Raw genomic sequence first — 15,000 nt, forward strand, 5'->3', positions numbered from 1 at the left:
TTATGGAGTAGACTTTGGACATATTTATGGAGTAGACTTGGACATACTTTTGGAGTAGACTTGACATATTTATGGAGTAGACTTGACATATTTATGGAGTAGACTTTGGACATATTTATGGAGTAGACCTGGACATATTTATGGAGTAGACTTGACATATTTATGGAGTAGACTTTGGACATATTTATGGAGTAGACTTGGACATACTTTTGGAGTAGACTTGACATATTTATGGAGTAGACTTGACATATTTATGGAGTATACTTGGACATATTTATGGAGTAGACTTGACATATTTATGGAGTAGACTTGACATATTTATGGAGTAGACTTGGACATATTTATGGAGTAGACTTGGACATATTTATGGAGTAGACTTGACATATTTATGGAGTAGACTTTGGACATATTTATGGAGTAGACTTGGACATACTTTTGGAGTAGACTTGACATATTTATGGAGTAGACTTGACATATTTATGGAGTAGACTTTGGACATATTTATGGAGTAGACCTGGACATATTTATGGAGTAGACTTGACATATTTATGGAGTAGACTTTGGACATATTTATGGAGTAGACTTGGACATACTTTTGGAGTAGACTTGACATATTATAGGAGTAGACAAGACATATTTATGGAGTATACTTGGACATATTTATGGAGTAGACTTGACATATTTATGGAGTAGACTTGACATATTTATGGAGTAGACTTGACATATTTATGGAGTAGACTTGGACATATTTATGGAGTAGACTTTGGACATATTTATGGAGTAGACTTGGACATATTTATGGAGTAGACTTTGGACATATTTATGGAGTAGACTTGGACATACTTTTGGAGTAGACTTGACATATTTATGGAGTAGACTTGACATATTTATGGAGTAGACTTTGGACATATTTATGGAGTAGACCTGGACATATTTATGGAGTAGACTTGACATATTTATGGAGTAGACTTTGGACATATTTATGGAGTAGACTTGGACATACTTTTGGAGTAGACTTGACATATTTATGGAGTAGACTTGACATATTTATGGAGTAGACTTGGACATATTTATGGAGTAGACTTTGGACATATTTATGGAGTAGACTTTGGATATATTTATGGAGTAGACTTTGGACATATTTATGGAGTAGACTTGGACATATTTATGGAGTAGACTTGGACATATTTATGGAGTATTTATGGAGTAGACTTGACATATTTATGGAGTACACTTGGACATATTTATGGAGTAGACTTGACATATTTATGGAGTAGACTTGGACATATTTATGGAGTAGACTTGACATATTTATGGAGTACACTTGGACATATTTATGGAGTAGACTTGGACATATTTATGGAGTAGACTTGACATATTTATGGAGTAGACTTGGACATATTTATGGAGTAGACTTTGGACATATTTATGGAGTAGACTTGGACATACTTTTGGAGTAGACTTCGACATATTTATGGAGTAGACTTTGGACATATTTATGGAGTAGACTTGACATATTTATGGAGTATACTTGGACATATTTATGGAGTAGACTTTGGACATATTTATGGAGTAGACTTGGACATATTTATGGAGTAGACTTGACATATTTATGGAGTAGACTTTGGACATATTTATGGAGTAGACTTGACATATTTATGGAGTAGACTTTGGACATATTTATGGAGTAGACTTGACATATTTATGGAGTAGACTTTGGACATATTTATGGAGTAGACTTGGACATACTTTTGGAGTAGACTTCGACATATTTATGGAGTAGACTTGGACATATTTATGGAGTAGACTTGACATATTTATGGAGTAGACTTGACATATTTATGGAGTAGACTTGGACATATTTATGGAGTAGACTTTGGACATATTTATGGAGTAGACTTGGACATATTTATGGAGTAGACTTGACATATTTATGGAGTAGACTTGACATATTTATGGAGTAGACTTTGGACATATTTATGGAGTAGACTTTGGACATATTTATGGAGTAGACTTGACATATTTATGGAGTAGACTTTGGACATATTTATGGAGTAGACTTGGACATACTTTTGGAGTAGACTTCGACATATTTATGGAGTAGACTTGGACATATTTATGGAGTAGACTTGACATATTTATGGAGTAGACTTGACATATTTATGGAGTAGACTTGGACATATTTATGGAGTAGACTTTGGACATATTTATGGAGTAGACTTGGACATATTTATGGAGTAGACTTGACATATTTATGGAGTAGACTTGGACATATTTATGGAGTAGACTTGACATATTTATGGAGTAGACTTGGACATATTTATGGAGTAGACTTGACATATTTATGGAGTAGACTTGGACATATTTACGGAGTAGACTTTGGACATATTTATGGAGTAGACTTGGACATATTTATGGAGTAGACTTTGGACATATTTATGGAGTAGACTTGGACATATTTATGGAGTAGACTTGACATATTTATGGAGTAGACTTGGACATATTTATGGAGTAGACTTGACATATTTATGGAGTAGACTTGGACATATTTATGGAGTAGACTTGGACATATTTATGTAGTAGACTTGGACATATTTATGGAGTAGACTTGGACATATTTATGGAGTAGACTTGGACATATTTATGGAGTAGACTTTGGACATATTTATGGAGTAGACTTGACATATTTATGGAGTAGACTTGGACATATTTATGGAGTAGACTTTGGACATATTTATGGAGTAGACTTCGACATATTTATGGAGTAGACTTGGACATACTTTTGGAGTAGACTTGGACATATTTATGGAGTAGACTTGGACATATTTTTACATGTATTTTTTGTTTACTAATTTTGGAAATATTTTAGGGATATTTCTTATATATATATATATTATTATATATTATTATATATATATTTATATAGATATTTGGGGTATATCTTGGAAAAAGGATGGATATGTTCGTGATAATTTGTTGACATATATTTGTCTAACCGTTGACATATTTTTGACTATATTTGGACATATTTTAAAATTGCAGTTTTGGTCATTTTGTAGTAGATTTGGACATTGTTGACTAGTTTCTGACATATTTGAGTCACAATTAGGACTTATTTTTCGACCAATTACAGACGTTGTTTCTGTTTGATAAAAGGTGAAATGTTTCCATGATTTCAGGACATCAGTAAGACGTGTCTTTGATTTGTTGTGTCTTACTATGGACTGATTACTTGACCCTGTGGCGCCCGGTGTCTCCAGGCTCAGGCCTTCTACGAGCGCGAGCTGGAGGCCATGAAGAGAACCCAGCAGCTGACGGCGGACAACCTGCTGGCGTGGAAACGCACCGAGGCCGAGCTGCGGCGCGAGTTCCAATCCCAGGAGGCGGCGCTGCAGAAGACGCTGGGGAAGCTGCGGGCCGAGCTGGCCCGGGTCACCGACGAGGCCCGGGAAAACCGGGACAAGTCCCACAAGCTGCAGGCCTCGCTCTCCGTCGCCGAGGGCAACGTCAAGGTGGGCGTCTACTATCTTTACCTGTGTGTGTGTGTGTGTGTGTGTGTGTGTGTGTGTGTGTGTGTGTGTGTGTGTGTGTGTGTGTGTGTGGGTCCTGTCAGCTGTTGGGAGCAGCCTGCCTGTTGACTGCTGCTTCAGGGGATTTAGAGGTTTCGTTAAGTCGCTCGTTAAAGTCGTTAAAGAATAACTTGGGAAATATTTGCGATCAGTTTTGTCGATTTTTTTGACTGTCTTTCGACATGTCTTCAGATCATTTTGAATGTATTTCCAGCTAATTTTGTACATATTTCAGACTGTTTTGGGACGAGTCCATGTCAGATCTTAATTTTTGACTAATTTTAGAGAAGAAAAAAAAAGTGTAATTGGACATATTCTGAACCATTTGTAGACGTATCTGGACATATTTTGGACAGGCTGGAAATATTTAGGATTTATTTTACATATATTGGATATATTTCTGATTCAATTTTGAAATATTTTGAACAAATTTCAGACGTATTGGACATATTTTTGAACACGTTTCAGACTATTTTTGGACATACTGTATATATATTATATATTATTTACTACTTTGTGCTTTTTTTCAAACTTTGGACTTTAATTGGACATATTTTTGTCAAGTTTAGACATGAATATATTGGACATATTTTCAGACATATTTGTGACTAAACTTGGACATCTTTTGTCCAAATTTTGAATAAGTATTTTGGATAAACAGTTTTTTGACAAATTTTGGACTATTACTGCAAATATTTTGGGAAATACTTCTGACTGATTTTCAAAATTTTTGAATAATGTTGGACATATTTCAGACATCTTTTTGAGTTGCTTTGGCCACATGTGAAACTTGATTAGTTTCAGGGCTCACATACCAGCGATGCTACATGCTAAAGAGTTTCGGGGGTCACACACCAGCAATGCTACATGCTAAAGAGTTTCCTGGCTCACACACCAGTGATGCAACATGCTACATGCTAAAGAGTTTCGGGGGTCTCACACCAGCAATGCTACATGCTAAAGAGTTTTGGGGGTCTCACACCAGCGATGCTACATGCTACATCAGGGGTGTCCAAACTCGGTCCTGGAGGACCGGTGTCCTGCATGTTTTAGTTCTCTCCCTGCTTCAGCTTACCTGAATCTAATGATGATGTCATCACCAAGGTTGGGAAAAAGCCCAATAAGGAGCCCCTCGTTGCAATCAGGTGCTTTGCAACTGGGAGGAGCTAAACCCTGCAGGACGCCGGCCCTCTAGGATTACGCTTGGACACCAATGTGCTACAAGCTAAAAGGTTTTGGAGGTCACACACCAGTGATGCTACATGCTACATGCTAAAGAGTTTCGGGGCTCACACACCATTGATGCTACATGCTACAAGCTAAAAAGGTTCGGGGGTCACACACCATTGATGCTACATGCTACAAGCTAAAAAGGTTCGGGGGTCACACACCTTAACATGGACATAATGATCAAATGTGATCAATGCCTCCGATCAGGTTACTGGCCACATGAAGGGATACAAATAGATGAGGACTCTCCAAATTCCCCAAAATGTTTCAATCTACAGATTATCGTACTTCTATTCTCAAGTACTTTCACTCTACTCTACTCTCTCCTCGATTGACCCCAATGAGTTGTCCTGGATCTCTGCCAGCCCGGAGATCTGAACTCTCAAGTTATCTCCACTGAGATTCACAAGGAGGATAAAACACACACACACACACACACACACACACACACACACACACACACACACACACACACACACACACACACACACACACACACACACACACACACACACACACACACACACACACACACACACACACCGTTCCTCATCACATGAAGGTCTCATTGTTTGACCTGCAGTAATTAAGTTTGGGGCTGTTTGATGGGAGTTCTTACGGAGTGGCAAATCAAATCAAATGGCTGCTGTGTGTGTGTGTGTGTGTGTGTGTGTGTGTGTGTGTGTGTGTGTGTGTGTGTGTGTGTGTGTGTGTGTTCACATCAGATTCCTTCCTGGTCTACCTCTTACTAATTGAGCAGCATTGACAGTGTTGAGCTTCAGTATTAATAATGCTGATCTAAACTAACCCTGACTACAACTAGATCTGCTGCATTATGAGCTCAGACTGTTTTTGTGTACATTTAAAGCACTTCTGCCATTGACTTGATAAAACTGCAAGAGAGAGCATTTTACTTATTATTGTATGTCTCATGAGCTTGTGCTCTTTAAAGGACTTTCACAGAGAAAATTCTTTGCCAACTAACTAACCAACCAGACCAGCTGGTCCCAATTGACCAATGAGCAAACAGCCAAGCAACTAACCTGAGTACTCTGGAATCCACCAAATGTCCCACAATATCAGTCAACCAAACCACCTACCCACCCCAACCACCCACCCACCCAACCAACCAACCAACCAACCACCTACCCACCCCACTCCCTCACCCACCCACCAACCCAACCAACCACCCCCCCCACCAACCAACCAACCAACCAACCAACCAACCACCCACCCACCAACCCAACCCAACCAAACCACCCACCCACCCCACTCCCTCACCTCACCCACCCACCAACCAACCAACCAACCAACCACCTACCCACCCCACTCCCTCACCCACCCACCAACCCAACCAACCACCCCCCCCACCAACCAACCAACCAACCAACCACCCCCCCCACCAACCCAACCCAACCAAACCACCCACCCACCCCACTCCCTCACCTCACCCACCCACCAACCCAACCAACCCAACCAAAACACCCACCCACCCCACTCCCTCACCTCACCCACCCACCAACCAACCCAACCCAACCAAACCACCCACCCACCCACTCCCTCACCCACCCACCCACCCACCCATCCCAAACCAACCACTGACCCAGTGAGTGCAGTAAGAGTGAAGCTGCGTGTCGTCTGCAGGATTTAACCAAACAGCTGGACGAGGTGACTCAGAACTCTGAGATCGTAGAGATTCGTCAGAAGGAGGCGGAGTGCGAACTGGAGGCGGCCAGAGACCGAGTTCAGCAGCAAGCCACGGAAATCCTCCTCAAAGCCAGTAAGACCTGCGTGGTTCGTCCCGTCTCTACGTCTGGAGTTTGTCCTGCTCTTCTTCACTCTTCTAGTCTTTCACCATCTGAGCTCTTGTTGTGTTTCATCTCTCCGTTTCCTCCTTTCTCTACTTTTTCTTGTATCTTCCGCTTCTCCTCTCATCTGTCTCAGCTGTTCTGTTCTCTTATAACCGTTTTCTCATCTTGTTTCGTATCCTGCTTCTCATCCGCTTTTTAAGTTTTTGCTTTTTGTGTCTCATCTCGCCTCGTCTTTTATCTTCTTGTTTCGTCTCATGATTTTGCTTTAGTTTTCTTCAATCTCCTCTCCTCCGCCTGTACTGCTGCCTGCACCGTGGTCCCCGCCGTCACCTGTCCCGTGACCCCCGTCACCCGTACCGCCGCCTGTACCGCCGCCCAGCTGCCTGTACAGCATTCCCCGTCACTGCCTGGATCGCTGTAACATGCAGCTGCAGAGCCAAGCTCATGCTGTTCCTGCGTCTCACATCCATTATGCTGTTTGAGGTGTTGAGGAATCGGACTTAATGTCTGCCGACGTCTCCGTCGGCGTCCTGCACCACAGCGTTGCATAAACGCTAGTGTGAAATGAGTGAGCCACGGCAGCAGCTTCACTCGGCCCATTAGCCGCCACGAGCTGCCGATGACGATGTTCAGTTCAGTTGGTAAATAACAACAGAGTCACGTTCAGAAGAGGCAGCGACTCGAGGTCGATTCAGAGAGAATGACAAGTTAAACGTGACGGTTCAACTGCTGCGTGCTTTGTTCTCCACCTTTTTACTGCACCTTTAAATGTAGGACGACGGTTTACTGATTAGCTTCTAGTTACATCAGGTCGACAAGTTGAATATCCTGATATCGTTATTGAAAAGTACTCTACATGTCAGTGGTCAGCAACCAGCAGCCTGCAGATCAAAACTCACTCATCAGCAATAATCTGTTTTTAGAAAATGTAGAAAATCTGAGGCTTCTGTTTCACGGAGGCAATTAAAGCAACCGATGACTTGTCAGTATCCAGCTCCTAAACCCGCCGCCCTGTTGTGTCCGGGACACGAAGTAAATTAGAAAGTTTTAGTCAATTAAATAAAGCCCAGAAAATTTGTTGAAAACAAAATTTATAGAAAATGAAAAAACTGTTTAAAAGATTGTATAGTTGAAATAAAATCAAACTGTACTTATTTGAGTTCTGATTATTTCATTGAATTATAGTCATTTGAGATGATCTATGGTCCAGATAATACGGTAATCTCCCATGTCTTTCCTACTTTAAAGCTGCAGTGTTGAATGTGCAGAGCGTCAACGCTCACAGAATTCAAAGTTTTTCTGCGATACATTTTTCTGATTTACGTTTGCTGCTGCTTCATGTTTGCTGCTTCATGTTTGCTGCTTCATGTTTGCTGCTTCATGTTTGCTGCTTCATGTTTGCTGCTTCATGTTTGCTGCTACACGTTTGCTGCTACACGTTTGCTGCTTCACGTTTGCTGCTTCACGTTTGCTGCTTCACGTTTGCTGCTTCACGTTTGCTGCTTCATGTTTGCTGCTTCACGTTTGCTGCTTCACGTTTGCTGCTTCACGTTTGCTGCTTCATGTTTGCTGCTACACGTTTGCTGCTACACGTTTGCTGCTTCATGTTTGCTGCTTCACGTTTGCTGCTTCACGTTTGCTGCTTCACGTTTGCTGCTTCATGTTTGCTGCTACACGTTTGCTGCTACACGTTTGCTGCTACACGTTTGCTGCTTCACGTTTGCTGCTTCACGTTTGCTGCTTCACGTTTGCTGCTTCATGTTTGCTGCTACACGTTTGCTGCTACACGTTTGCTGCTACACGTTTGCTGCTACACGTTTGCTGCTTCACGTTTGCTGCTTCACGTTTGCTGCTTCATGTTTGCTGCTTCATGTTTGCTGCTTCATGTTTGCTGCTTCATGTTTGCTGCTTCATGTTTGCTGCTTCACGTTTGCTGCTTCATGTTTGCTGCTTCATGTTTGCTGCTTCATGTTTGCTGCTTCACGTTTGCTGCTTCACGTTTGCTGCTTCAAGTTTGCTGCTTCATGTTTGCTGCTTCATGTTTGCTGCTTCACGTTTGCTGCTACACGTTTGCTGCTACACGTTTGCTGCTTCAAGTTTGCTGCTTCACGTTTGCTGCTTCACGTTTGCTGCTTCACGTTTGCTGCTTCAAGTTTGCTGCTTCATGTTTGCTGCTTCATGTTTGCTGCTTCACGTTTGCTGCTTCATGTTTGCTGCTTCATGTTTGCTGACATGATGATAACTAAGAGACAGGAGTGAGACAGACTTGGTTCGCCCTCAGGTCAGATCAGCAGCCTGCAGGCCACCCAGATGACCCAGGAGGCCGCCATCAGGGACCTGGACAATGAGCGCAGCCGGCTGAAGGACAAGGTGCTGAGGATGGAGGAGGAGCGGGAGGCCCTGCAGAACCAGGGACAGGCCCTGGACGACCGGCAGAGGCAGCACATCCAGTCCCTGGAGAAGGTGCAGTTCTCTCCGCTTCAACGACATCGGAGCATAACCAGGACGAATAACTATCTATCTATCTATCTATCTATCTATCTATCTATCTATCTATCTATCTATCTATCTATCTATCTATCTATCTATCTATCTATCTATCTATCTATCTATCTATCTATCTATCTATCTATCTATCTATCTATCTATCTATCTCGGGGGTTATCCATCTTTCAGAGATGGTGAATCAGTAACATTAGCAGAAGCTTCCAGTTGTTTTCTTCCAACCAACATTTGTTGTGAACTGATTCCTGACTGAGGCCGAGCCGCCGGGTCACGGCTGTCCATCACAGCGTTTACCCAAAAGACTGCTCGGTTTCAGAAGGCCTGATGTTTAAAGGTCAGCCGGTGGAAGGCAGCGCAGTCAGCAGGAAATGTCAAGTGTTGCCGCTTCGCGTCTCCTCGTCTCGTTTAACTCTGACATTTGTGCGGCACAATTCCTTCGAGAGCTGGGAGACGCTGCTCTGCGTCTGTCTGAGCAGTGTCCACCTCAATTCAATTCAAATGTTAATTTTCACCTCCTCATTTAGGAGCGTTAGTGAATGGGTGTGTGTGTGTGTGTGTGTGTGTGTGTGTGTGTGTGTGTGTGTGTGTGTGTGTGTGTGTGTGTGTGTGTTAGGGGCTCCGTGAGGAGCGAGCGGCACACAAGAAGGACGTGAGCTCGGCCCGGGCTCGGTACGAAGAGGAGAGCAGTCAGATGAAGGAGAGCCAGGCTCGAGCTCTAGAGGAAGTCAGCAAGAAGCACCGAGCGACGCTGGAGAACGCTCTGAGTGCTGCAGAGAAGGACAAGAACAGACTGCTGGCTGTGAGCTCACACACACACACACACACACACACACACACACACACACACACACACACACACACACACACACACACACACACACACACACACACACACACACACACACACACACACACACACACACAGTGCAGACCGGGTAATACAAGTTGTATTGTTATTATTGTGACTGTCAAAATAAAAGTCCAGGAGAATATGGACTGGGAGTCATGACACCACGGAGGAAACTTTGTTCTGATCGTCTCTACTACTACTGGTTACTACCAACGTGGTGACCGAGACCTATACCAGGACCAGAACCTGGAAATAAACCTGGACCTGGACCTGGACCAGAAACAGTGTGAATTCTTGCATTTCTCCTCTCATCGTAACGATCTGCGGGGTGGATGAGGACAGAGTCCTATGGCCAAACCACTGGCCTCACAGCCCTCGGCTGGCTCCTCCCACCCTTCAGCCACGGCGGCTGGACGTCCTGGCTCCTCCCATCCTGGCTCCTCCCATCCTGGCTCCTCCCACCCTTCAGCCACGGCGGCTGGACGTCCTGGCTCCTCCCATCCTGGCTCCTCCCACCCTTCAGCCACGGCGGCTGGACGTCCTGGCCCCTCCCATCCTGGCTCCTCCCACCCGTCAGCCACGGTGGCTGGACGTCCTGGCTCCTCCCATCCTGGCTCCTCCCACCCTTCAGCCACGGCGGCTGGACGTCCTGGCTCCTCCCATCCTGGCTCCTCCCACCCTTCAGCCACGGCGGCTGGACGTCCTGGCTCCTCCCATCCTGGCTCCTCCCACCCTTCAGCCACGGCGGCTGGACGTCCTGGCTCCTCCCATCCTGGCCCCTCCCATCCTGGCTCCTCCCACCCGTCAGCCACGGTGGCTGGACGTCCTGGCTCCTCCCATCCTGGCCCCTCCCATCCTGGCTCCTCCCACCCGTCAGCCACGGTGGCTGGATGTCCTGGCTCCTCCCATCCTGGCTCCTCCCACCCTTCAGCCACGGTGGCTGGACGTCCTGGCTCCTCCCATCCTGGCTCCTCCCACCCTTCAGCCACGGTGGCTGGACGTCCTGGCTCCTCCCATCCTGGCTCCTCCCACCCTTCAGCCACGGCGGCTGGACGTCCTGGCTCCTCCCATCCTGGCTCCTCCCACCCTTCAGCCACGGCGGCTGGACGTCCTGGCTCCTCCCATCCTGGCCCCTCCCATCCTGGCTCCTCCCACCCGTCAGCCACGGTGGCTGGACGTCCTGGCTCCTCCCATCCTGGCCCCTCCCATCCTGGCTCCTCCCACCCGTCAGCCACGGTGGCTGGACGTCCTGGCTCCTCCCATCCTGGCCCCTCCCATCCTGGCTCCTCCCACCCGTCAGCCACGGTGGCTGGATGTCCTGGCTCCTCCCATCCTGGCTCCTCCCACCCTTCAGCCACGGTGGCTGGACGTCCTGGCTCCTCCCATCCTGGCTCCTCCCACCCTTCAGCCACGGTGGCTGGACGTCCTGGCTCCTCCCATCCTGGCTCCTCCCACCCTTCAGCCACGGCGGCTGGACGTCCTGGCTCCTCCCATCCTGGCTCCTCCCACCCTTCAGCCACGGCGGCTGGACGTCCTGGCTCCTCCCATCCTGGCCCCTCCCATCCTGGCTCCTCCCACCCGTCAGCCACGGTGGCTGGACGTCCTGGCTCCTCCCATCCTGGCCCCTCCCATCCTGGCTCCTCCCACCCGTCAGCCACGGTGGCTGGATGTCCTGGCTCCTCCCATCCTGGCTCCTCCCACCCTTCAGCCACGGTGGCTGGACGTCCTGGCTCCTCCCATCCTGGCTCCTCCCACCCTTCAGCCACGGCGGCTGGATGTCCTGGCTCCTCCCATCCTGGCCCCTCCCATTCTGGCTCCTCCCATCCTGGCCCCTCCCATCTTGGCTCCTCCCATCCTGGAAGTTGCTCTCCGGCTGAGAGGATTTCTTCAGTTAATGATGGAGGAAACGTCACCAGGCCACGGTGACGCTGTGCTGCTTTCCTGCTGATTAGGGGAGGACCAGAAAGTCTCGCTCCTGTCTTCTGAGTACGATCTCCACCGAAGCGGAATCATATTTTCAAATGGGCCACATGAGAAACTGCGAGCACCAACGAGGACCAAGTGGTGAATTTAACTAATCTCTGCTCGATAATGATATATTCCCTCCTAAAACGCTGAGTACTGCATGGTTTGGTTGAGCTCTGCATTGAGGAAAGTCTGGTATTTATCTACTTTTTGTAGAATATTGGCAATTGAAATTGTAATCCCTGAACACAGCCATCGGTTTTCCACAAACTATGACTTGGACTTAATGACTTGGAGTAAATAAGTGCTTTAGTGTCCCTGTCTTCTGAAACAAACCTCGACGGATTGACAGACGGACATAAACTATTCTAGAAAATAAAAGCCTGTAACGTGTGCACTAGTTTCCACAGTTTCTAGGTGACGTCACCGGGGCCTGATTCTCTGTTCTGACGGTCAAACAGACAACAGACGTCCGATTTGATCAGCTCAGACATTCTTGTCTCATCTGGAGGACTTGTGCAATCCAAAGTCATCGACTTTCCACAAACCTTTTCTTCCCACTTTGTTCACTTTGTTCACTTTGTTCACTTTGTTCACTTTGTTCACTTTGTTCACTTTGTTCACTTTGTTCACTGCGTTTGGTTGAATCTGGATTTGTTTATTTGTTTTTGTTTTATTGAGGAAAGAACTCATCCGTCAATTTCATCGTCCATCATCTGTCCATCATTTCAACACTTCGTTAGTCCATCCATCAGTTGGTCCATCAGTCTGTCCATCAGATGCTCCATCAGTCTGTCCATCAGTCTGTCCATCAGTCTGTCCATCAGTTGGTCCATCAGTCCATCCATCAGTTGGTCCATCAGTCCATCCATGAGTTGGTCCATGAGTTGGTCCATGAGTTGGTCCATCAGTTGGTCCATCAATCTGTCCATCAGTTGGTCCATCAGTTGGTCCATCAGTCCCTCAGTTGGTCCACAGCCAGTGCAGGGTACAATCTTAGAAAGCCACAGATCTGAATGAGCTCCTGCAGTTTTGTGTGAGAAGCAGCTGATGTGAATAATTGATGGAAAATGGACCAGATGGATAATCAGGAATGACTCAGTCAAAATACAAGCTGTCGGCTCTCTCCGTCTCTGCATCGTTGATTTGTTTCCTGCCAAAAGATTTTGGTCCTGTCACATATTTCAGTCTGTTGATGTTCATTATTTCTGCTAATGAATGAGTGGTGATCAGGGATGGCAGGCGCCCTGCGCCGTCTGCATATGGTGCAGTGCAATCAACAAGCAGCGAAGGGAACCATCCGAACTGGTAAACAACTGCTGCTGAATGAGCCCTATGGAATTATCCAAAATATACTCCTGTTTACTCTGGGACACGATAGATGGATGGGTGGGGGGTGGGTGGATGGAGAGATTACCTGAGGAAAGTACAGGAACATGTTCTCACTTCGGTGTTTGCAGGTTTTAAGCCTTAACAATTAGTTCTGGAAAGCGTTTTGTTTCTTGTTGATGCTTTCCTCCTGTTTGCTCTCTAAAGAGGTAGAAACACTCCAGTGGAGCACATGAACCTTATTGGTGTGAAATCAAGTGTTGAATAGTGAAGAACTGTCAAGTGCAGTACTTGAGTAAATGTACTCAATTACTCTCCAGCGCAGATGGAGTGTCCTTATTAAATCGTCACAGTTCAGGAGGTTTTTTAACTTTGCTGTAACAAAATGTTCAAAATGAGAAAAGAACTTTGATTAATTAATTAATTAATTAATTAAAGTATGATAAGTTTAGTTAGTTTAGTTTAGTTTGCTGGCCAATCAGAACAAAGTTTCCTCCGTGGTGTCATGACCCTGAGTCCATATTCTCCTGGACTTGGTACTTTTATTTTGAAAGTCACTGTAATATAATCCAACTTGGTACTTTTATTTTGACAGTCACCATGACAACATTCAATACCATTAGAATATCAATAGAATTTACCCTAAAAGATAAATGTGTGATTTTCTATACGAGTGGGGACCAAATCCTGATTGCTAACCCATGGGGACTCAAATGTACACCAACATGAATATAACGGGTAAATCTCCAGGTTATGGTGACAGATTAAAGTCAACAGGAAATGAACATAGTGTTCCCTGGAATGTGTGTGTCTGAAATCTGTAGCATCGATATTTCACCAGTACTTACTTCTCTGGGCTCACAGCCTCTCGTCTTAATGCTGATGCATACTCTGTAGTACATATTTATATCTTTACCCCGTTACTTTCTTTCAACTTCATTCCTTCAACTGTGCGTGATTATGAGGGAATCCGGCGATTCATGTCTGGATGAATTCCACCGACTTTCGTAGACATAAACCGGAAAGTGGAGGAGATAAACAGAGCGGGACAGTGTTTAAGTTTCTGAATCAACCTGAGTGGAGCTGTTGTGTTAAACTCTGTGATTATATCATTGGTACGTGTTAGAGCGCCTCCTGTAGTCTGCATGTGTTTTTACATGCACCCTATGGCGTGTTTTGTTGGGAAATGAAGACTGTAGCAGGAAATGCTAATGTAAAATGCTAGTAGATGCTAACACGTACTAGCTTTACAAACTTGTCATCCTGAGTTCTGTTTGAGTTAAATTGATGCTGCAGGTTTTAGACACACACACACACATTCATACCTTTCAGGGAACATTAAGTTCTGCCCCGGTCTACATATCCCAAGTCTGCCCGGGTCTACATTTTCCCGGTCTTCCCTAGTCTACATATTCCCGGTCTGCCCCGATCTTCCCCAGTCTGCATATTCCCAGTCTGCATATTCCCGGTCTTCCCCAGTCTGCCCCGGTCTGCCCCGGTCTGCTCCAGTCTTTCTGGGTCTTCCCCGGTCTACATATTCCCGGTCCTCCCCTGTCTGCATATTCCCGGTCTTCCCCGGTCTGCCCCGGTCTTCCCCGGTCTTCCCCGGTCTACATATTCCCGGTCCTACCCTGTCTGCATATCCCCGGTCTTCCCCGGTCTGCCCCGGTCTTCCCCGGTCTTCCCCGGTCTACATATTCCCGGTCCTACCCTGTCTGCATATCCCCGGTCTTCCCCGGTC

General features: G+C 45.8%; 1 protein-coding gene across 1 annotated transcript in view; it reads left to right on the plus strand.

The window, feature by feature from the left end:
- Positions 1–15,000, plus strand: part of fam184ab (family with sequence similarity 184 member Ab) — a 106,845-nt gene that overhangs the window by 48,001 nt on the left and 43,844 nt on the right. Inside the window, exons 6-9 of the mRNA XM_080490095.1 lie at positions 3,261–3,512; positions 6,444–6,579; positions 8,892–9,073; positions 9,729–9,914. Coding sequence (XP_080346221.1) covers positions 3,261–3,512; positions 6,444–6,579; positions 8,892–9,073; positions 9,729–9,914 — 756 coding nt within the window. The remainder of the gene's footprint in view (positions 1–3,260; positions 3,513–6,443; positions 6,580–8,891; positions 9,074–9,728; positions 9,915–15,000) is intronic.

This window comes from Lipophrys pholis (assembly GCF_963383615.2).
Source record: "Lipophrys pholis genome assembly, chromosome: 21".
Taxonomy (NCBI): Eukaryota; Metazoa; Chordata; class Actinopteri; order Blenniiformes; family Blenniidae; genus Lipophrys; species Lipophrys pholis.